The 24026-nt window shown below is 43.8% G+C and overlaps 1 protein-coding gene across 1 annotated transcript; it reads right to left on the reverse strand.

Annotated features, from left to right (window-relative positions):
* Positions 1-2697: 2697 nt before the first annotated feature.
* Positions 2698-16335, reverse strand: LOC117147215. The gene is made up of 2 exons (XM_033314029.1): positions 15230-16335; positions 2698-5686 (listed from the first exon to the last, which is right to left on the reverse strand). Exons 1-2 carry the CDS (start codon positions 15592-15594, stop codon positions 4753-4755), a joined length of 1299 nt encoding a protein of 432 aa, XP_033169920.1. The 5' UTR covers positions 15595-16335; the 3' UTR covers positions 2698-4752.
* Between the last annotated feature and the right edge of the window lie 7691 nt (positions 16336-24026).

The following is a 24026-nucleotide window of genomic DNA, read 5'->3' on the forward strand; positions in this document are numbered from 1 at the left end:
CGCCTGCAGCACCCAGCTATTCAGCACCTGCAGCTCAAAGCTATTCAGCACCAGCAGCACCCAGCTATTCAGCGCCTGCTGCTCCATCGTATTCAGCACCCGCAGCACCCAGTTACTCAGCACCTGCAGCACCCAGCTACTCTGCGCCTGCTGCCCCATCGTATTCAGCGCAAAAGACATCCTCGTACTCGGCTCCTGCCGCCCCAAGCTACCCCGCTCCGGCAGCTCCAGCATCGTCGTATTCAGCTCCGGCTGGTCCTTCATATTCGGCTCCTGCTGCACCCTCATATTCAGCTCCATCTTACTCAGCGCCCGCCTCAAGTTATTCGGCACCCAAGGCTTCAGCTTATTCAGCTCCAGCCGCTCCATCTTACTCCGCACCTGCAGCTCCTTCATATTCCTCTTCTGCTTCTCCTTCATATTCATCGCCTGCATCGTCATCCTATTCAGCGCCAGCTGCTCCGACTTATTCAGCCCCTAAGGCTCAGTCGTACTCCGCTCCAGCCGCTCCATCATATTCAGCTCCAGCCGCTCCATCTTACTCAGCTCCTGCTGCTCCATCTTATTCAGCTCCTGCCGCTCCATCTTATTCAGCTCCTGCATCTTCATCTTATTCGGAACCTGCTGCTCCATCTTACTCAGCTCCTGCCGCTCCATCTTATTCAGCTCCTGCATCTTCATCTTATTCGGCACCTGCTGCTCCATCTTATTCAGCTCCTGCATCCCAATCTTATTCAGCTCCTGCCGCTCCATCGTATTCAGCACCTGCATCATCTGGATATTCAGCAGCGCGAGCGTATTCAGCAGGCTCTGCTGCACCAGCTTCTGGCTATTCAGCACCAAAGGCTTCTTCCGGTTACTCAGCACCAAAGGCCTCTTCCGGTTACTCAGCGCCTGCATCGTCCGGATCACCAGCTGCTTCATCGTACTCAGCTCCTGCATCCTCGTCCGCATCCTCCGGCTATTCAGCGCCCGCGTCGAAGTCATCGGGTTACGCTCGCTCCGAAATGGATCATCAGATCCTTGGTATGGCGAGGACCGCTGGCGGCTACGGATCAGCCGCTCCTACTCCAGCTTATGGTGGAGCCTCCCTTCCCTCACCGCCGTGTCCCAAAAACTATGTGTTCAGCTGCTCGAGCGTTTTTACTCCAGCGCCGTGCAGTCAGGGATATGGTTACTGAATGCAAATCCAAAGCTCCTGGCCAAACTGACTTGAAAACGAGATTAATAAAATGCGAATTATGTGTGAAACGAATTGTGTATACCTATTTATGCCGAACAACTTAGGCCACAGAGATATTTCGACCCATGCAATCCATTGAGATGTGCCAGCTTATTAAAAACCGGTGTTTGATTGTCCGTTGAAGTTTCAAATCGACTGGGAAGTTTCATATTTTCCTTAGTGAAACAGAAACAGAAACAAATCGTCAATGTTTTTCTTAGAATTTATTTGCAAATTGTTCACTTATGATGACCATCGCTAATGAATTATCACACTAAAAGCAACTCATAATAAATACGTACATCTAGGCTCTGTATAATTAGATCATATGTCATTTGTCATTCAATACAATTTTACTTGTCCTCACATTGTGAGTGGTAATTTCTCTGTTGCGGTCTATATATTCCATTAAAAAGCACTTATGTATCCTTAACTCCTCTACATGTTTGTATATACTAAATATATGTATGTATATATATATAATCTCTATGCAGTTAAATCATTTGGAACATTCAAATCAAAAATGAAAGTGGAAAGCGATGTTTTCCAACTTTGCGACTACGATTCATTGATCGGAAATCAAGTTTATATAGTTGTATATATGTATGTATGTACGCATGTATGTATGTATGTGTATGTGCTAGAGAGACTGGTCCATAGAGTAAGAGGTATTATTCAGTTGGCAAATCATAAGTGGCCCATTTCGAGTACCTCACTTCCGTCCTGTTCCCCCAATTCTTCCCGCACCCAAGTGAGAACATCCTCCCATAAATGCAAGCAATTGCAAGGGATGAAAGTATCAAATTGAACCACCAGCATTCAGGAAGTCGTCGCGTATTTTCCCCATTAATCCCAAAACCCAACCCATCCGCGTGCTAATGCGATTCCGCCGCACTGGAAGCCACAAGTCAATTTAGCCAAGGCCAGAAATCAAGAGTCGTTGAACGAGTGCGGCATTGGGCATTGGCCAAAAACCGAAATCCCAAGCCCGAAAGCTAAAGCCAAAGGCAGAGACAAAGACCCATCTAAAAGCCGGAGAGCGTCGGTCCAATAATTTGGCATTCAAAGCGAGCGGAGCGGAATGCAGTCAACGGAACAGTTTCGAGTGTTGATCATCGCTGTGCTTTCAACAAATCTGACCCCCAAATATGTATAAGCACAACACAAAGCCAGCAGGCAGGGCAGCTCGACCCTGGCTAGGTCAACCACAGCCGAAAGAGGCGGCGGCGATGATCTCACACACAGACGCACGCAGCGAACTGGAATTGGGCAATCGTTATCAATGCGAGCCATCTGGCCAATTAGAGGGGGCGGGGTGGGGAACTTCGATCTATAGGAGCCAAGACATCTTGTGGGAAAAACTCAACTGATAGCAAGGATAACACAAAAGCCACAAACACACAAACCAAAACAGCAGTTTGCGTGAGAAATCAACCATCTACGAAATCAACGGAACGAAATAAAAACATGGATTCTTTGGACTTTTTTTGTATAATTTATTTTGCATTTGTTGCATAGCTTTGAATGTTCCATAGTTCGCCTGCGGCGCGATAAATACGCGATCGGGCAGAGCACTATATGTATGTATGTACGTATAATGTATATTGGTATATTGGTTCATCCATGTAGTCTGCATATGCAGGAATATTAACTATAATGGAAATACATACGGATAAGTTCACTTAACGTGTACGGTCATAGGCTAAGTAATTCTTCTACTAAAACGAACGATAATTGCATAAACATATCAAAAATAATCATTTCATATCATAAAAAAAACTTAAGCATTAACAAAAGTCGACGGGAGCAACGCAAATGGGAAAATGGGGGAATGGGGAAAATGGGAAAGGCATTCAATCGATGAAGGACCTGCTCTCTAGATTCTTAGAGTCTTGAGTCTTTGACTTAAAAATAGGTATATACATAGATATACTCGTACTACCCATGGAACTATCTCCACTTGTGGGAACGGAACAGATTGCTTGTGTTTGTGGTCTGCTTTCTTCTGGGCCAAAAAAGACGCGAACGCGAACGAAAACAAAAGCGAGGAACGAGGAACGTGAAACGTGTAACGAAATCGAAAGCTTAGGCGAGGCGAGGCGACTTATAGAAAATGCAAAAAATATGTTATATCTATATATAAAATCAATGAAAGCCAAGCGATTCTCTCTTTCTTTCGCTTCTCTCTCGCGGAAAGAAAGTACAGCACGCGCTTTTCTTCTACTCGATTAGTTTCTTTTCTTCTTCTGTCTTACAAATACTAAATGTTCGTTTACACATAGATCATAATATTCATGATTTAATGCCTGGTATATTTTGTAGTACTTTAAATGTTAATTTTTTGTGGTTTCTTTCCTTTTTTCATTTCACTTCAATTCTTCCCTTCTTTTTTTAGCCAAAAACTTAAAATTCTATCACAGCCGTAATTTTTTTCGAAGAAAAAATTGTTTTTTTTTTTTTTGTGGTTTTTGCTTGTTTGTCTTACTTTGTCTACTATATTATTACCTTTATAATCTGTTAATTTGCCCGATTTGTGTTTAAATCTTTTTGAATGCACTTTTGTTGTTTTTGTTTTTGAGGCTTGCTTTCATCAATATTTTAAAAAATTCTAATTGCACTTTTTTGTATAATATTTTGTGGTTTTGTTTTTTGTTGTTTTAATTGCTATTTTAACTTGCTTTCATGTCTCAGTTTTCTTATTAGAACATTGTCTTCATCCTTTGTATTTGTGCACAGGCCAAAAAGTGGGAACCAATTAAGCTTAATAAACGAAGTTCATTTGGAATTTAATAAATGAAACCTTGCATTGTTTATTTTTTAGAATTTGTTTGGGATAGCGTGGTGTGTTCTCTTTCGTTAGTTAGTTGGTTGGTTTTTTGTATGACTAGGAGAACTTCGGAGGTTTTCTGTAAACACTATATTTGTATGTACGCATATTTATTTCTCAACGCAAGACATTTTTGACACTCTTTCGTGTGTGAGATATTTTATAGAACATCCAATGGATGGGATTTGTGTAGGAAATACAAAAATTCAGTAGGGATAGCAATGTGGAATGTCACTGGCATATACATCATATACATAGTTTTTCGTTTAATTGGAAGTATTTAGTATTTTGAATTAAACGGACCTCTCTGCGAAACCGAAATGGAAACCACAACTGAATTTTTGTCGATTTGTTACAAGTATGGAGTTGATTTTCCTTGCTTTAAATATAACTTATAGATTGTTCTGGTTTTTTGTTTGTTTCTGCTGTTTTGACTACAAATTCTTTGATTTTTGTTTTTTGTTTTTTCCATTGCCTACAACTATTTTTGTGTATTTTTGTTTGTACAAATCGCGACTGCCATTAATGAGTAATACTGGCCAATCCGCCCGATCTTCTTCCTGCTCCTTCCTATATAATAATAGCTTAGAGATTAGTACATGGGTCATAGCCTAAATGTTCGCTTAAAAACGGTATGCAAATGTCTTATATAAAATCTAAACTCTTTAATCTTTGTCTGCTGCTCGGGGATTCACTGGTACTTTCATGTCTCCAACGAGGTGACCACCAGATTGTGGAACACGCTGGCCGACTCGCTCATCATCGCCGCCTGACCGCAAGAATCGCTGCTGGCGCCGCTCGGCGGCGTCGCCGTTCCCAGCCTCAAGGCGTCCATGATCACCTCGAAATCCTTTTGGTTTTGGTTCATGTCGAAATCGACCAGCTCCAGATGGTGGTGCAAATGGTGATGGTGGTTGAGATGGTGATGGTCATTCAGCTTCATCCGTTTGCCTCCGGGCATTTCGACGCCAGCGCCTGCAGCTCCTCCGATGCTACCGATTCCACCGATTCCTCCCACATTCACATTCATTCCCATACCCAAGCCAACCACATCCAGGGGACACTCCTCAATGGCGGAGATCAGGCGCTGTGGCGGTATGTAGAACTGGGACAGAGCCTCGCGCACCAGGCGATCACTTTCGTCCTCGCTGCTGCTATTGCTCCTCAATCTCTTCCTGCTGGCGGACAAGGCGGCCTTCTCCAGCTGCTCGGCTCCCTGGGTAATCTCTGGATCGATTAGCAGCATGGGTGCATTGATGGCGCTCAGCTCCCTGTCCAGTATTTCCAGATCGTTGACCAAGTTGCAGCTGGACAGGTGGCGCTTCCGGTTATTCACGCGTTCCGATGCCGAGCCCGAAACGGAAAGGGGCGCCGAATTGGCCGCCTCGGGAGCGGAGGCTCCAGCGGGTGTCCCCAGCTCCTGACGCTCGGGCGGTTGATTCTCCAGGGAGCAAATTCCGCCGCGACCCGACGACGATCCGTTTGAGGAGCCAAAGGCATCGACAAAGGAGGATGAAGGCTTGCCGTTGGCGTTGGTATTATTGCTAGTGCTATTGCCGGCCGGCTTGGCGTCGTCCATGTTCGGCTGGAAGAGATTCTCACGCGCCAGTTCGGTGCTTGCGCCGCTGTCGCTGGTTCTGCAAGAAGAGAGAGAGAGAAAGTGGTGGGGAAAGTTAGTCAACAGTGGGTGGCAAAGAGTGGTTCAAGTGCAGGGACTGTTCGATAATCAATCCACAGATATTAATGCCTATCTCTGGTATCTCATATTCATTTTAGCCCACTTCATTCATCTCTGCTTTAAGGGATCGGGATCGGGACTAGAGCAAGCTAACCCAAATCCCTTCCTGGTTTTATCCCACCTATCGACGCCACAGAGACCCATGGCACACAGAGCTGTGTCAAATCAGTTAACGGTGTAATCTCGCCATAAACATTTCAACGCCCTTCGATAATATAACCAACCACCCACTCCTCACCTCACCCCATCCCATCCCAGCGCCTCGCATCCCAGATCCCAGTCCATTCGAAACTTAACTCAGCCCTGACATCGGTGTGTTTGTTTCCAAGGGGTTTTTCCGCCAGCCTGATGGTTGGGTGGCTGGGTGGGTGTGTATTTGCGGGAGGATTTGTGCTGGAGAGCGCGAGGAGTGGAGAGCGGCGGTCGGGGTACGTTTTTAATTAACTGGGCCAACAACTGTGGCACAACTGTGGGCCGCCTTCTGCTTTTGGCTTTTCTTGGTGACCAGCAGCGAGCGAAGTAATTTCAGTAAATTTCAGTAAACTTCAGTAGATTTCTCTTTCAATAAAATCACTGTGTATGGCGCACCGTCTCCACCCCTCGCCACTTCTTGTTGCTCCTCCGCGCTCAATATGGCAACCATTTGAAGTAAAATGAAGAGCAAAAAGAAAAGGCAGTCCATAACGGAAGGGAAAAACACAAACTAATAACGTTGAAGCAAGGTAGATAGCAGAGGTGACACGGTACAGGTTGGAAAACAGACGTATGTTAGATAGGTTTGGAAATTCTTTTACAATCTAACAAATTAGATCGAACAGGTAAAATGGTATCCCTGATTAACCAACTAATTTGTGTGGTGAGGAGGAGGGGGGGAGGGGTGTGGGGCACCTTTCAAATGGGGAAGTGGTGGGTGGTTTTGTACGGCAGGCACAACAGCGCATTAAAATGCGCAGCTGAGCATGTCAATGTTGACTATTAAAGCGACGCAACAAAAGCAATATAACTGACAACAAGAATGGCAAAAGCGGCAATAACCAAGGGGCCCGAGGAGAAAAAAAATTAAATACACGCCGCTGGAATGAGAGAGAGAGAGAAAGTGAGGAGGGGGTGAAAAAAAAGCGAAAGTATGGAGGAATCTGTACAAAAACAAAACGAAACGATACGAAACAAAACCCAAACGAAGAAGCAACAAAAAATCGCTCAACTTATAGAAACCAAAAAACCAGAAAGCGTACAACAAAGGGGCCAAAAGAGGGGCCTTTTTGGGGGCAGGGGCACAAAGTGTGTTAGTTGCGTTGTTGTTGCTGCTGTTGTTGTTGCTGCTGTTGCTTTTAATGCACGCGCAACCGTTAACTTGAAATGATGGACGGCCAAAACGAAATGGGAGCAGCAAAAGCAGCAAAAGCAGCCAAGAGCGCACTGAGCAGTAGTTGCTGGCCAAATGAGGTGCCAGCCAGAAGGCAGCGGAGAAGATGGCTGAGATGGCGGCGAGAGGAGCGGCGGATTGCACAAGTGGCCCACAAAGCGGAGACAAAGTCGAGTTGCGGAGAGGGGGCCCCAGCCAGAAGTGGGGTTTAATAAGCCGTAAATCGGGCGAGCTTAACTGGATTGACTCGCGAAAGAGAAATACGTATGCAAAAAGGGCACCACCACTCGGCTTACTCAGTTCTAGCGATAGTTACCAATACTACCTACATCCCAGTGGTGCCTCTTCCCTGTTGCCAACCGGAACGAAGGGCAAGAGGTAACCTTTTCACCGCGCCAGTGCCACTGCCAGTTCCGGTTTTATTGCCAAATCCGACCACACTTTAAAGCCGCCATCGGGCGCTCGGCAATGGCTATGACCAGCTAGCTGTGTTGCTTGCTTTTCGGCCATTTCCATCTACCAATGTTGGTAGAAAGATCACACATATGTATTCCAAACTCACGATAAGTAGGTGCATTTGGCAATGGAGCAGATGCGAGCCGAAAGGAATCTGAGTATATGTATGTACATCTTAAAATAACCACAAAGCTGTTACAAAGACCACGACCATGAGTGTACCATTCTGGATTAATCAGTGGCTTGTGGACGCAGTTTGGGGCTATTAATAAACCCGATTAATCACACACACAAAGTAATGCTTTATATGCAATATAAGCCATGCAATTAGCACAAATCATCGCACAAATTCATGCGGCATGCGGCTGATAACTGAAAAAAAAAAAAAAAAAAAAAACCCAAAACTTTTGGGTTTGTCACTTCTATTTTGCTTTCTTTGTCCTTCGCCTCACTGTCTTATCTGCGTCTTGCGTTTTGCGCACGTTTTCGGTTTTTTTTTTTTTTTTTTTTTTTTTTCGGTCCGTTTTGCGTTAACCAACCACTTCACCCCCCAGAGCTCCTCATCCGTACCACGTTCCACATTAAATATGTGGCGACTTCCTCGCTGAATTCGAGCTGAAATTGGGGCACACTTATTACGCGTTAATCTCTTCTTGCCTCTTTCCCCGGCAAAGTAAACTTGGTCAACCTTTGCTTTTGTTTGCCCACCCCGCCCGCTCCATTTATTTTGGGGGGCTTTCCAGTTCAAGGCTCTTTAGCCAATGTTTTCCATGTGTTGCCACAGTGCGTACATACAGGCATACTATATGCGTAGGCCCCCATACGTCGAATTCTGTGTTTCGGCCAAAAACAATACAGTGCGACTGTGAAAAGTCTAACTAGATGGGAAGGGGGAGGAGTCTAGGGTTTTAAAGGTTCGGTACTTTATTCAATTCTTCCTGCGATTTACACATGGTTGACCTGTATTTCATTTTTGATTAATCGAATTGAAATCTGGCCCCACAAGGAGGGGATAGCGCGCGCGGGGGCAAGGATTTCCCTGCTGCACTTGACTGACAAGGGGAGTGAGTGGCAGGGAGGGGGCGGGGAAGGGAAAGCGAGCAAGAGAAATAGCGATGAAAGAGCGAAAGCGGCAAAGAAAGACGAAAACGTTGTCAAACGACAAGTGCACACAAAAGCAAAGGAAAAAATGAAAAAAGGGGAGCAGCAACAGCGCGGGGGTTTCGCGTGGAAAAGTCGGGGGAGAAAGGGCGGGCGGGGACGGGTGGAAAAGGGGCGCCAAGTCGCGAATGTAGGACGCTGTTGGGGGTCATTGAGCGCGCTTTTGACTTGGTCCGTGTTTGCGCAGGGGGTGGTTGAGAAGGGGGAGGAGGGGGCGTAGGGGGTGGAAGGACGAGGGAGGGGCTACAAACGAGCCGGAAGAGCGGGCGGCGAATGCCAGGAGAGGGACCTTTGAAGAGGGGCGTGGCAAGCCACATGGGGCGATGGCAGTTTCGTGTCAAAGACAACTTCATTTCGCAGTCTTCTTTTCTTTTCAAAAAAAAAAAAAACAAAAGGAAAAAACACAAAACCCACTTGCACATTTAAATGGGCTTGTGGTTTAAATATCCAGAAAAAAATCCCAATAAATTCCCAATAAGCTTTTCAATTCGTTTAAGCGATCACATTCACAAACTCAAAAAAACCAACATTTATGCACAAAAGAAAAGACAGCAAAGCGAAGCAACTCAGTTAACTTGGGATCGGTTCGGTTCGATACGCTTCGTTTAGGTTTGAAAATTCCATTACAACATAATAAAACAAAAAAAAAAACCAGAAACCTTGGCACCTGAGCTGAATATATCCCCAGCAACACCTCAACTTTATCACCATCCATCCGCACACGTCGTGTATCTCTATCTGCTTATCAGTCCGAGCTTCTCTCTGATAACTTGATTGGCGCAAAAATAAGGGGGGAATGCGCGAGAAGGGGAGAAGGTGGGGAAGAGGGCGAAGGGAGCGAAAGGCGCGCGCGTGTCGCAAGGTTGGTGGGCGGGAACTGAAAAACAATTAAAAGTAATACAGGCGGGTAAACAATAACAGCGGCGGGAAGGTGCTGAAACTAGTTGCTATTCACCCAATCTTTATCCCACCAGCTCGCTCGCTCGCCCGCTCAGGCACTCGATTTTGTATAATCGAATGGTTCTAAGCATTTCGCAAAACAATGGTGATAAGAATAACAACAGCGAGACAAATATGCAAGCGCAACACACAAAACGCTCGATAACAATCGAAGTAATCGATCTATGCAAAAATGCATAACTGAGCGATGTGATTGTGAATCTCAACGAATGTATATCACAAGCATCATAATTACTTATGAGAATTACTAAAATAGAACGGTTGCTTTTCAAAGTAGCTAGTGGTGGTGCAATTCGCATTACCGAATAGATGGTGAGATGGAAAAAAAAAAAAAGAAAAAAGCGTCGGCACACGATTTCAAATCCGAATCGGAATCACAACAATAAAAACAAAAACAAAAAAAGCACGAAAAGCCCAGGGGAAAGGAGACAAGATAGCAGCCCCGAACAGAAAGAAGCAAAAACAGAAAACTATAAAAACGTCGTCGCAGTCGCGAAATTATTACGACGACGCCACAAAATGGGGCGGCCTGAGTGGGTTACACAAAATGCTATGCACTACACTATGCCACCATGCGATGATGTCTGCCGTGCTGCGGGTGTATTAGTGATATACGCTGATGTAGTGAGTGCCGGAGTGGAAGAGGAAGCACCACTGGCGTGGAGCACGAGCGGAGGAAACCACCAAGCAGACGGGTGGAGGGGGGTCTTCCGAAGACTGATTGGCGAGGAGATTCCGTTCGGTAAGCGATTGAATAAGAGCGTTTCTTCGGTACCTTGGCTGGGCTCAGTGCTAGATCTTCAGCTAGTATTAGTTATATTTCGATAGGTTTGGTTTGGGTATTCCTGGGTACTCCCAGCTGTTTACTAATAGTATCTGTCCCTTTTCAGTGCGATGCCGCCATGATTGCATATATATTTATTCTGTTTTCTGCTGCTGTGCTGCGCTTTGGTATTTCATCCATAGTTGTTGCTGGCTGTCGTTAATGCTCTTGTAGTTTCTCTGGTTATTGTTGTAGTTATTGCCATTGTTGTTGTGCTGCTTTGTGCTTGTTGTAGTGAGCGGCAGCGCCGACGACTGTTGCTTGGCGTAATGTCGAGAGTGTTTAAAATGCATAAAAAGAAGGCAGGCAGGCAGTAGCAACAGCAGCAGCAGCAATTTGTATGGATTTCATTTCAGCGAGCGGATGCATAAGCAATGAGCAGCGTGGATATTGTGTAGATAAACTTCCCCAAACTACCGTCATCCGCCTAAAACTCGCCACATTCAGCTTCAGTTGGTTTGCCTTAGGGCGAATTTCAATTTTGAACCAAAGAGTGTCCGTAACGTGAGATGGTTGTTCTCTTTTGACAGGTCCTTCCATCCTTACAATAGTTACATTTATGGAGTATTCCGTTTTCATCTACGATGTCGTCCTTTAAGAATGCAACAACGCAATGCAAATCAATCGATGAGCAAATTTGATTGCCGCATTGCAGAACGATAAGCGCATGCAAAAGCATGGCCGACAATCAGCGATAACTTATCGTCCATCGCAATCTCCGGCACATCCTCATCCTCCGCGCACTCTAAACGTACATACATAGGCATACATAGACATGTTTGTCCACTTGTGTGTGTAATAACACTTATAAGCGGCTGTGCTTATTTCAATTTCACCGTTTAACATATTTTTGTTCGTAATTAAATTATCGATTGCAGCTACAGGAAAGCAACAGAGTAATAATAAGCACATGAGCATAAAATACACTATACACACACTGTATTCCATTCCACATATTCAGTGTGCGTACGTGTTGGTTTTGTGCAAAGGGGCGAAGAGAAAACATGTCAAACAAAGCACAAAGCACAAAGCACACAGCAAAAGCAAAAGCAAAAAGGCAAAAGCAAAAACGGAAACGCGAGGCGCTGGCCAAAAGGAAAATCGGCGATGAATTAACTTTGCAAAGCGTGTAACGGTATGTTGAATTGTTTGTTTGTTTGTTTTCTCCTCTCTGATGAAAGCAAGCAAACGAGCGGGCCAAAAGAAGGAGAAATAAAGAAAGCAAGCTCGCCGATGATGGAGAGATAAATAGATTATCTATGACCGAGAGCAGGTGGGCTAAAAGACGAAAATACATAGGCGTGGCGCCACTTAACGGTTAAGGAAGTGCTCATATAGAGAACGCAGAATAAATTGTATCCTTTAAGTTGAATTTTCTCAAAATTTTTGTAAGCTTCACATTCGAGTGGCTTATTGTACAATATCTACTTAGACCTGTGTACATACATCTACATACATAAAGAGAATTAATTGCCAAGCACTGCTTGCATCTCAAATTAGCAACTGGCACTAAATGCAGAACATATGTTTCTTTAGAGTAAAAAATGCAGATACATATACTTAAAAAATTAACAAAAATAATACCAAAAAAAAATAGGCTAAAAGACGCAGCGAACGTGTGGAAAGGCAAGACGAAAATAATGACACACAGATTCAAAAAACATCTATGTGTTGGCAAAGTCTGAAGGTTTAGTGCACTGGATGTTGTTGCTTTTGCCGTTGTTGTTTTTGTTGTTGCTGGTGTTGTTGGCATGTGCCCGTAAAAACAACAACAATTGCTTTGGCTATCGTCGCCTCTTTGTTGTTGTTGCGGCTGCTTTTTTTTTGTTGCAAGTGGAACGTGATTATTTCAACGAGCGCAACGTTTTCTTGTTGTGTTTTTGTTTTGTTTTTAGCGCACACCAACAGCAGATACAAAATTAAAAAATATAAAAAAACGATTCAGAGACAGAGCAGCCAGCAGTTGTCCGTACATACATATATATACATATATATGTAAAAATTCCTATTTGCTGGCTTTGATTTCTTTTGTATTCCTTTTTTCCTGCTGTTTTTCTTGTTTCGAACGATGCGTGTGTGCATTTGTGTTCCTGTATTTAATTTTATTTTTTTTGTATTTTGATTGATTAAGTGGAATGTTTGCTGTTATCTTTCGGGGTTTCAATTGGTTATTGCTTGAATATTTAACATATCAATTGGGTTTTATTTTGGTGCCTTGCACAAGCCGTAGATGCATTGATTATTTCCGTTTGTTATTCAGTAATGTATTTAATACTTTCCGTGAAATGTTAATGTCTTTCTATTGGTTTATTAGTTTCGGTGTTCATTTGTTGTATTTTTACATTTTTTTTTTAGCCAAAGTATCTTTGTATCTTTCCGAAATATCTTGCAAGCCCATTTGGATGGATAATCTACAATTCTTTCATTGCAATTAGATGGCTAAGTAGCCCAACAGCCCACTTCGTTTTTCGAGCTATCTGGGACCTTTTTTTCCTAATTACTGGCCCAAACTACTTTTTCCATTGTTTCCGTTGGGCTTCTCCTCTGTTTTTAGTTTCGTTTTCGTGTCGCGTTTTTATGTCTCTGAGTATCTGCGTTTAGCTATGCTACGCTTTTGCTTTGCTGTGCTTTGGTTTGCTTTGCTTTTTCTGTGCTGTGCTGTGCTTTGCTTTGGTGGCTCGATGCTCGTTTTGCGCTGCTTTTTGCTTCTCGCTTTGGGTTTTCTTTGGTTTTTGGCCTGAGCTTGGCCTGAATGTTGTTGGCTATGAAATATGCCGCTTTCCTTGTGTTTGTATCCGTATCTGTATGTGGTACGTATGCATGTATATCCCCATTGTATCTTCACAAGTATATTCGTATCTGTCGGATTGTTGCTGCAACATTGCAGTATCATCGGCATTGAGCATTGGCCAGCCAGTGGAAAGGGGCAGACAGACGAACGGACGGACGGACAGACAGACAGTCCTTATGGAAGCCATAGAAAATGTTGCTTAGTATTAGTATTTGGGCCTGAATAATTGCATCATCGTTGGCACTGCCAAACTGACACTTTGTGCTAGTTGGGAGCACAGATACAAATTGTAGCAAATTACGTTTGAGCTAGTGAAGTAATAATCATTATCAAATCGAAGTCCCAATTCCACATGCAGCCATAAAATCAGCAATCATTCCACATTGGTGTCGATTAGGTGTTCAAACCCCCCATCCCCTTCCGCACACCACTACTATCCGTCAGCCATCAGTCGGTTACGGATGCATCGCACACACACACACACATACATCTCAACACCTTGCATTATCGCATTTGCTTACTGTTCAGTTTTCAGTTTTCAGCTTTCAGTTTTAACTACCGCAAATGCCACGCAACTGGGAAAAGAGCAAAGTCGCCCACTCTCAACTCTTAACCTTTAAAACCCAGGCAACCGCACATCTGTGTATAGCCAAAGCTAAAGCTGTAGCCGTAGCTTCAGCAGTAGCTATATATAAATCTATATCTGCATGTACCAGTATATATGCGTATATATAGATATGTATGCATGTGCGAGCACAATACGCACCACGCACTTTAAAAGGGCAAAAACAAATCAAGCATCCGCCGCGTGGGCGTCGCCCCCAAGTTCACAGTTCACATGACATACACATCATCATTGCCTCGCTTGTCGTGATAATGATGATGATGATGATGAGTGTAACCTGCAGTGGAGGCTGAAATAATATTGCGAGACACACTCCACCCACTCGCATAATGAGTTAATTTATTTGGCAAAATTTACATACCGTATCAGGTATCAGGTATCAAAGGGTTTTCCAGCTGTGTCGGCTGCTTAGCTCGACCTTTCGCTTCGAATACGAATCTCAATACGAATCTGAATCGAAATCTAAATATGCGACCGACCGAAAAAGAAACAAACGCCGCACACAAATGCCACAAAATTGCGTCTCTTAATTGGTTTGACTTGAAGGCATAATTGCTGAATTGCAAATCTATTTTACATGGGCTTAACTACTCAACAATGTCTGGCCATTTTCTCAATTCTCGTACAAATAATTCCTGGCCAAAAGTGTGGAAATGTGAATAGAATCGGCTGAAAAGGGCATCCTACCCATTCGAAGCGGTCATTTGGGCAACTGTTTCGCTATTTATGACCAAATACATTCGTTTTTAACCCGACAGCTGGAAGATTCATATTTCAAAAGCCGGACGCAGTAAGTTACTGGGTTTTCTATTCGTTGCTTTGACTAAGTGCATGTAAAAATAGAAACCTCTAGAGTTAGTTGCTGAGTAAGTCGCTTGAAATGTACCAACAAAAACACACTCGAAACAATGACGTTCGATGCGCAAAGAAGGTCCGTTTCAATGAAAATGGGTTCGTACCTCTGGAGTACTGGCGTAAATCTATAACCGCTATGCATATATCACAGGCGCTATAAGTATGGATTTCTTAACAACTTAACTATCTCATAACTCGCTAACTACAATCTTGTAAGAGATCACTGGCGATTGCACTACTTATGCAAGAGTTAGGCAACTGGATCGTTGCACTGATCGCAGTAGATTTTTAATTAAGGTCACTGGCTCATAGCCATTAAATCCATATCCATACTAAACCTAACCACATGAGTTTAGGATTTCGGACTATGTTCTCAGAGGAGACTAAATGGAACTGTCTTCTCACCTGGGCAGATTCTGGAGGTAGCGCATCTGCTTCTCGCGCCGCAGCTCGTCGTTCAGGCGGCAGTAGGTGTTGTTGATGCAGACGCTGCGCCGCAGGTTCGCCTCCGAGTCCTTGATCCTCTCCATCTTGTGGGCGCACAGCTGGAGGATCCGCTTGCGCTCCTCGCGCTGCCGCAGCTTTGGCGAGATCATGGGCACACGGGAACGGTGATGGTGATAGCCGATGGGCGGGGAGCAGCGGGGTGGTCCAAACATGTCCGAGTCTTCGTCGCTGCTGCTGTTGTTGTTGCTGCTAATATTGCTGTGGTTGTTGTTGCCGCTGCCGCCGTCGTTTGCAGATGCGTGTGTGTTTGTGGGCAAGGTCATTGTGCGTTTTTCAAGCAAGTGTGTGTCTTGTTTGCTGGCTTGTCTGTGGGGTTTTTCTTTGCCGAAGACAGAAAACAACTGCCTTGATTTGCAATTTGATTTTGATTCGGGTGATTTTCAATAAATTACTTTAAACAAGGAAGTCACACACACTCGGCTCGCACACGCACACACGCTCTCTTTTGCGAGCTCTTTTTGCTCTCTTGCACTTGCTGCTGCTGGTATTGCTGGTGCTTCTTCTTCTTCTGTCTGACTTTGCTTTTTCTTTTCTTTTTGCTGATTTCTGTTTTTCTTTTTGTTGTTGCCTTGCCTGAGATTTCACTTGGCTGTTCACCGTTAGTCGAGCCTGCCGCTTATTGTTGTTGTCTTTGAAGTTTGGCAAAATTCAAAATAATCCAGGACTTTTGAATTTTCGTGTTTTTCTTTTTTTTTAAGAACTTGCACTTGCTTACGCTATGTAGTCAAACACAATAAAAAAATGCAACAAAAACTGTCAGATTTGTTCGTTTGGTTTTAGGCACACAATTGACTCAAAATTGCAGAGGGGTCGGGGCGGGGGCTTCACATTAATTGTTTCTATTTCTTAGTGGTCTCTTCGAATTTTTCGGTGGCCGCCTGTTGAGGGTTAAAGGTGAGGGGTGAAGAGAACTTGGTGCTTGGTCACCGTGGCTTACTGTTTCGGTTTCTGTTTCAACCGCACACGTCCGCACGGTTCTCGCGTTCGAAACGAAATAAAAACGCAAACGCTGAATGAAAGACGTTCGCTCGCAGCCGCTGCCACAGTGGCGTCGCTGCCTCTGCCCGCGGCGGCAGAGCGCACAGATGTTGCGTTCAAACGGAAGTGACTTAAGAGAGCGCCTAAGAGAGAGAGAGTGAGAGAGCGAGTGGCCTACGTGCGTATTTGTACATGCATACACACAGCTGAGGCAAACAAATAATAACACCTAGGCGCTTAAATAAAAGTTGTCAGGCCAATCGTCTCAAACTAAATGAACTTATTGACTTTATGAACTAAGTTAATAGACATATTGTATTTATCTGCATCTTTACAGACAAAATAATCTTAGTTGCAACTATATTCCGTGCACAAATGACTGTCATAATTTTTTCAATATTCCCACATACCATAAAACTGTTATTACATTTTCAATGCTATTCTCTCCACCTGCACTGTACATGTGTATGTATATTTGTCGCAAAGATTTTTACTCATTTGTAACGGAAGCAAATCGCTGGTCAGTGGGTGGTGTGTTTGTGTTGTCGTGGGTGGTTGGGTGGTTGGGCGCATCGGTGATGAGCATAATCCGCATAGTTGTTGCTCCTGCCCCTTTATTATGTAAAAATAGTGACTTTGGCTGGATTTGGATATACAAAGTACTTGCTGAGGCAATCACCTTCACTTGCGGCAGCTGCTAATTGAGAAATCCACACGGCGCTGAAATGGAATCATTGACATTGCCAAATTAGGCGTGGGGGTAACCCCTTGAACTTATCGGCTCGGCTTAACGGGTTTTACAAAATGATATACACACATATGTATGTACACGCATACATCTGCTCATGCTTGTAGTGTCTCCTATAGTCTGTTTTGTGCGAATCAGAATAGTTTTTTAAACGTTTTCTTAAATATGTATGCATACATGGATGTATGTATGCTTATGATTACTCTCTGTAGAAGGTCTATAAACTATGTTTTGATGTTTTGAAATGCAAGCCCGAATCAACCCCCTTCCCCGTTTCCCGATCGCTTCTTCCTCTTCAACAAGTTCATCTCATCATTTACAGTTTTAGCATGATCCGAAAAACAACAACAACAAAAGCAAGAAAGCGGGCACAAATAATCGTAACAACAACAATTGTGAGGTCAGTTTGGCACTAGTCAGCGTGTGTGATTATGTGCGCACTTATGTCTGCATACACGTACATACATATGTACATATGTTTGTGTGCGAGCACAAAGAGACAATGCAAATTTGCACTCAAACAAAGAGAGTGCGAGTGCGAGAGAAAGGGAAGAGTTCATGAGCGTGCGTTGTGATGGGCAGAGGGGTTGAGTACTGTAAGTGGGGGGATCTTTGTTTATCATTTTTGTGTACTATTATTAAGGCGCCGCTGACGATGACGTCTGCTGCTCACGATGACGACATACACACACACAAACACATGCATACTTAGGGTTTGCACGTGTTTGTGCAAAGTGTTTTTAGCCGCAAGAAGTAAAGTTCTCGTTTTGATTTTGTTTATTCAAAATTGAAATTCGCAGAAACAAAAGCTCCCATGACGACGATGATTCACATTCACATGCCAGAGGCTGCGGGGAAAAACATCAGGAACTTTATCAGCTAATTGTGTCGCAAGAGGACAAATAAGCCAGAAACATTTGCTGTGCGCGTTTCTTGGTAGAGCGCCATCAACTCGATCTCGATCTCAGTAGTTCATCTTTTATAATGCCCACACATACACATATTTATGTATGTACACAAGTCATATGTAAGTATGTATGTATGTATGTACATACGATTTTGATTCAATGCAGAGCGCACTTTAAAAATTACTCATTACTTTGAATCAGCCGTACCTACATACATACATACATGTGACATTTGTCTTACACCTACTTTCGATATTGCCAATTTTCAATGGTTTTACATACATATTTCCCTCTCCTCTTTCCACCTCTATTCATAATTTCTGTCTCTTTTGCCGCTTAAATGGACCGTTTTGATTTCTTTCGCGCCTCATTCCAATTCCATTTACATCCCTCTCATTCGCTGCATCGCTTCCATTTCCATTTCCATTGCCACACGCTTCGCGCTCTTTTGCATTTTCTTAAAGTCGCCCAGATAAGTTCGGAATTACGTAATTAAGCGGCAGCAGAGACAACAACACCAACATGACCAACAAGCTAACAATTAAGTATTTATTGCTTTCAATTTGCTGCCCGATAACAAAAGAAGCCAAAAAAACAAAAAGGAAAACGAGAGACTGGAAAAAACAACCAGAACAAAGTAAATAAAAACCGAAACGGACACACACACACACACGCACACCGCTACCTGCGTCGACAGCGGCAGCGAAATCAGCGCCATGCTTCAATTTTATTCCGTTTGAATTTGAAGATGTTTTTAGTGCACTGCCATTAAGTCCTTAGCACGCGCTTTTATTTCGCTTCGTTTCAATGTGCAGGTGGGAATAACAAAAAGCGGTGGATGGGAGTGACAACGAAATCGAAACTTTGCAACAAAATTGCATTTGGCAGAGCAGCGGCGGAGCGCGGTAATTTCAATTATCAATAACATATTTAAATTCCCCATTCTCCTCCCCTTCCATTGTCCTCTGCTCCTCCTCCTCCACCACCACCTACACCTTTTATACTCGCTCTCTCAACTCATGACTGCTCTCTCTCTCTCTCTCTCTCTCTCTGCGATGGGGACGTTCTCTTTGCTTTTGCATCGGCCACTTCACTTCAGCTGAGAGCACAGTGGTATAAATTGGCAGCGCAGTTGATGACTTATTGTTGCATTATTGTGTTTTAACCATACAGCCAACAAATGCTCGGCGTTCAAACCCTTCATGGAGTAACGCATATTAACGGATTGATTCTGATGGCGTATATTGTCGGGGATTATCCAACGTCTTAAAGACAAAATCTTACAAATCGCAGTATTTACCTGGCAAACGTGTTAATCCACAGGTAAGTTGGGCTGAAACCACCCTAGGTCAATATCGAGGTTCTTTTTAGATTTTTCTTAAGTTTGGTTGTACGCATGTCTCAGTTTCGAAGGCTTGTCATGCCAAATTCATTGTTGCCCAATTGTTCTTGTTCTGGCCCACTGTGCCGCGTGTGAATGAACGTATAAAAAGTGAGAGCGTCGCCTGCCCGACTCATAAACGAAAATCAATGACTCCCAATGCGCGTACCCTTCCCCCACCCCCCTGCGGAGACCAACGCTTTTTGGGAGTGATAAATGCCGCCTCAGCGTCGTCAGCAGATTTCAGCCTGCGCATGTTTGTCGGTCCGCAAACACTCGCAAACACACATACACTTGCACACACACGCTCTTCCCGTGATGTTTGTTGATTTGGCTGCATTCAAGAAACGACTGTGCTTGGGGCAGTGGGCATTGTTAGACTTTTAGTCGTTTCAACTCTACTTTCAGTGGGTATCATCCGCAACCAAAAGGAGGAAGACAAACATTGCATGTACATACATACGTACATACATATGTACATACGTAGTACGTAGTACGGATTACGTATTACGTACGGACAGTTGCCATTTATGCAAGGTGGCTGTTGTTCCTGCACTCGAACACATGTTTGTGTGGTCATTTGTAATTTATTTGGTCAGGCGAGCAACAAGAAAAAAAGAGTAATGAAAGGATCAAATGTGCGTAGAACGTATAAAGGGTGTGACATCACAATTATTTGATGACTTCGTTTAAAGTTGGAAAATTAGACAAATGCATCACATCGAAATGAACTATTCAACTTTGCATAGAGTTGCCGTTTTATGTAGGCATTAGCATTTCTCGCCGCTTCTTCTGCTCCTCCTCCTGCTCTTCGCTTTGGCTTTGGCGAGAGAGCGCCTCTTTGGTCTCTTTGTGTGTTTATGCTTTTAACATTGATACGTGCCACTTTTCGCATGCAGACTGGCAAGGAGCAGCTGGGGGAGAAAGAGGAAGTGGCAGAAGCTGGCGGACAGGGGCAAAGTGTGGGGACAGCTGGGTGAGTTTGTAATTAATTGCGGCCTTGCCTCCCCTCCACCGCCAAACATCCTCATCCTCGACAGCCAGGCTCCCTCGCTCGCTCAGCCGAACTCTCTCGCTGAGAAAGCAGCCGCCAACAGTTTGTTTTCTTTTCTCGCCGCTCTCATCGGCACTTCCGACTCGACGGGTGCAGAGGGTGGGCCAGCGGACTACTCTTTGTCTAGTCGCCAATCCCCTCGCACTCCACTCCATTTATGCCGCACAAAGTGTACAGCAGACACTCGCTAAGTGACTAGTGTTTCGTAATCCATTAAGATTTCTGTTGGGTTTCTTCTCTCATTTTTCCCTCTCCAATTCTGCACTATTCACAAGTCAAAATGGCACCAACTCTCTTATTTGTGGGCACTAAAACGGCCATGAATCGTCGTTCGGTGTTCACTGTACCTGCTGCCAGTAGCCCAAAAACGGACAGTGGCTGAGGCGTCAGCGTCGGCAGAGCAGAGAAAGCGCGCTAGTTACAGTTACAGTTACGTTACAGAGGGCCAAAGACAATGCTAAGCTTGGTTAACGGTAATTACAGCGTGTGGGGGGGGGGGGTGTTAGTACAAGGGCGTAGCTAGGGGGATATTTGTTAATAGATCACTTATGTAGCACTCGAATCCTTTAGTTGGTCAATAATATCATCGAAAATGAGGGAAAAAACTAGCTAATTTGTTGATAAATGTTAAGATGCCCCTCTGTTTTAAGTCCTCACTAAGCCCATGAGAAGCACCGTTAATTGAGTGGGATGATCCCCATTGAAAGCGCAGTACTCCAGCTAATTCCAATACCACTTTCAATATCCAATTGCTCGCCTTTGAATCGTTCAAACGGGGAGCGAAGAAGAAAAAAGATAAGGGTAGGTACCGAAACATGGAAATACCCGAAAAGGCCATTGGAATACGGGATATTGAACCCTAATCGCGAAGACCTCGTGTTTTCTTTGACTCATCATCAGCCTATTTTGCGATAATGCGCTCCTTTCGGTATCCGTTGGATGATACATAAATTAAATAAATACATAGGCATGATAACTTATAGAAACACTATACACAACTGTTTAGAAATTTGTGTCAATCACTGTGACTCACTCATGGTTCTATCCACTTGCAACTACGGATTGCAATCGCTTAGCACTGAAAGAAATATAGGGTTTGTTTAGATTTGGTTCTCGGTTCCCAGGACACTCGCCCCAAATTGTCTTTTAAATACCGCAGCTTGTTTGGAAACATAAAAAACAGACCGCAATGTTTTTCTTGCTGGTTATACATACATACATATACGTATGTACATTCGTTTTGCGGTTAGTGGATTTTTTTGTTTAAGTACCAAAGCATATAGTGATCCGAACGGCAAAACAATGCATTGCAGCATAATAACCTCAAAAGTCTTCAAATATTTAGCTACCAAAAAGCGGTTAGCAACAACTACAACAACAACGACCCAAGGGCATGCCTCTTCTTCTTCGTCATTACTTCTTTTTCATTTCGTTCGTCATCTCGTTTTTTGTTTCGGTTACTTGTGGTCTGCGATCGAAACACGAAATAAAATCTAAAAGTCGATGTCGAACTCGAAGTTTCGTGCGAGTACGAGTGCAGTTTGCTGGAAGGAGAAGGCAAGATGGAGTTTCTCGCTCCCACTCGCTTACTCACTAGCATTATCACCGCATTGTTGTGTTTGTTTCAAACTATGTTTATGCGTGGACTTCAGGAACTAATTAATTCGTTAAATCGAAATCCATTCACAAATTGTCGATGCATACACGCTTTCATCCTTATCTGCTTTCTTACCTCACAATTTCAGGAAACGAGCGGCGCATAAACATTGTAAGAATGCGTGTTCGCCGCCCTTGCTTACATATGTATGTATGTGTATATGTGTGTGTGGTTAAATGCAGTTTTGCCTTGTTATTGTTTTTCTGTGGCACGTTTCGATTTGGATTTTTGATTTGTGTGCCATTCGATGTGAGATGTACGTAACGTTGGCCTAAGGTAACGTAATGCGGGCCCATTCTTATGTTTTGCCCGCAAGTTGCAGTCAAACGAGAGGAGTATTTATGATTTAATTAATTAAATTATTATCGAATATCAATAGCTCGTCGGTTACTGTCGCTCGCTCGCTTGTTATTTTTTTTACCAGTCGATTAACGTCAGACGTTCGCAGAGCGTCACTGGCTGTGACGTCACTAATGGCTTATCAACTTGCCGACTTTTGGTCGATTTTGTTCTCTCTTGGATATCAAAACTGTCGTAAAAAGTGTGGCTTTTATTTTGGTGCTGTTTCCTCCACGGCTATTTCTCGTATTTTAAAGTCGATGGAAATACCGAAGCAAAAAACAGGTTTGACGCGGGCAAAAAAGTGTAAAAATGGAAATCAAAGCAAAGTATCCCAAAGATTCCGAATTATTGGCAAACGTAAACAAACATGACACTCAAGTGGAGCGCACTGAACAACAAGGAACAACAAAACGGCGAAGCCGCTAATTCATTCCGCACACTACACCCCTGAAAATCTATAATTAGCCAGCGAGCCACAATCAGCGCGCAAAACAAAGTCCACACGCTTCTAAAAAATGTATGGCAAGAAATAGAAAACGAAACCTTGAACCATATTTGGCAAGCAATCCAATGAAAAACTAAATGGTGGAAATAATGCACGAAAACATCAGTTTGCCAGTTGTAATTGGATTGAGCACTTCTTTAAGGCTACAGAAAAGTGGAAATCTCACTAACATAAGCTAAATATTCTTAATCTCTCTACATTGATGCCGTTAAGCATGGATTAATAATGCCCCCTATGCACATATGTCTGTACATATGTATGTACATTTGCCTGTACGTATGTAGTATGCCTTCGATACAAAAAAAATCGGGATTTATCCCATTTTCAACATTTGTCAAAGCTTGAATTGCCTGCGGCATAGTGACGTTACAATCTCTGACCGATCTGCTTATCTCTTAACGCCAGAGATAAGCATTTACACTAGCATTTTCATGGACAAAATTGGAATTTCCGAAAATCATAAGCAATGGTCGTTGACGCCGACGTCGCTGCCGCCGCCTGCGTCGACGTCGGCCGCGCTGCAAAAAACAAACGAGCGTCGACCTGTATTCGCGCGCGCTTTTTACGTTTGGTTTTCCTTCCAGCAACAAAAAAACAACAGCAACACAACTGCTCGTGTGTGTGCACACAACGGCGGTCAAGAGAATAGCTCTCCTAGCGGTGCTCGCCGAATGTAAACATCTGAAATAACATTAAATAGTATGTTCAGTAATTGATTCGCCATCAGGCAGCAGTGGAAGAGAATGGCAGCACTGGGTAGGATTTTTGCAGCAACTATTATTGGTGCCGCAGGTGTAACTGTGCCATCTCAATAATAAATATGTGGGCTTGCATTCAAAGCGTCGGGCTGCCAGCGTGTGTGTGTGTGTAAGCCCAACGCTGTGTGCATGCATACACATGTTGCCATTTACCCACTCGCCGTGCTGTTATTGTTGTTGTTGTCTTTTTTGCTTTTGGCCAACAACAGCTGGCGGCCAAAAGCGGCTTTGTAGCCATAAAAGCCATAAAAAAGCGTTGAAGATGCCAAGAAGTCACTCATAGCCAGCCAAGCCAAGAAAATGAAACGGCCAGGCGGAGCGATAAAGCGAGAGAGTCAGAGAGTGGAGCAGAAGCAGGGGCGCG

This window comes from Drosophila mauritiana, chromosome X (assembly GCF_004382145.1).
Source record: "Drosophila mauritiana strain mau12 chromosome X, ASM438214v1, whole genome shotgun sequence".
NCBI classification, from domain to species: domain Eukaryota; kingdom Metazoa; phylum Arthropoda; class Insecta; order Diptera; family Drosophilidae; genus Drosophila; species Drosophila mauritiana.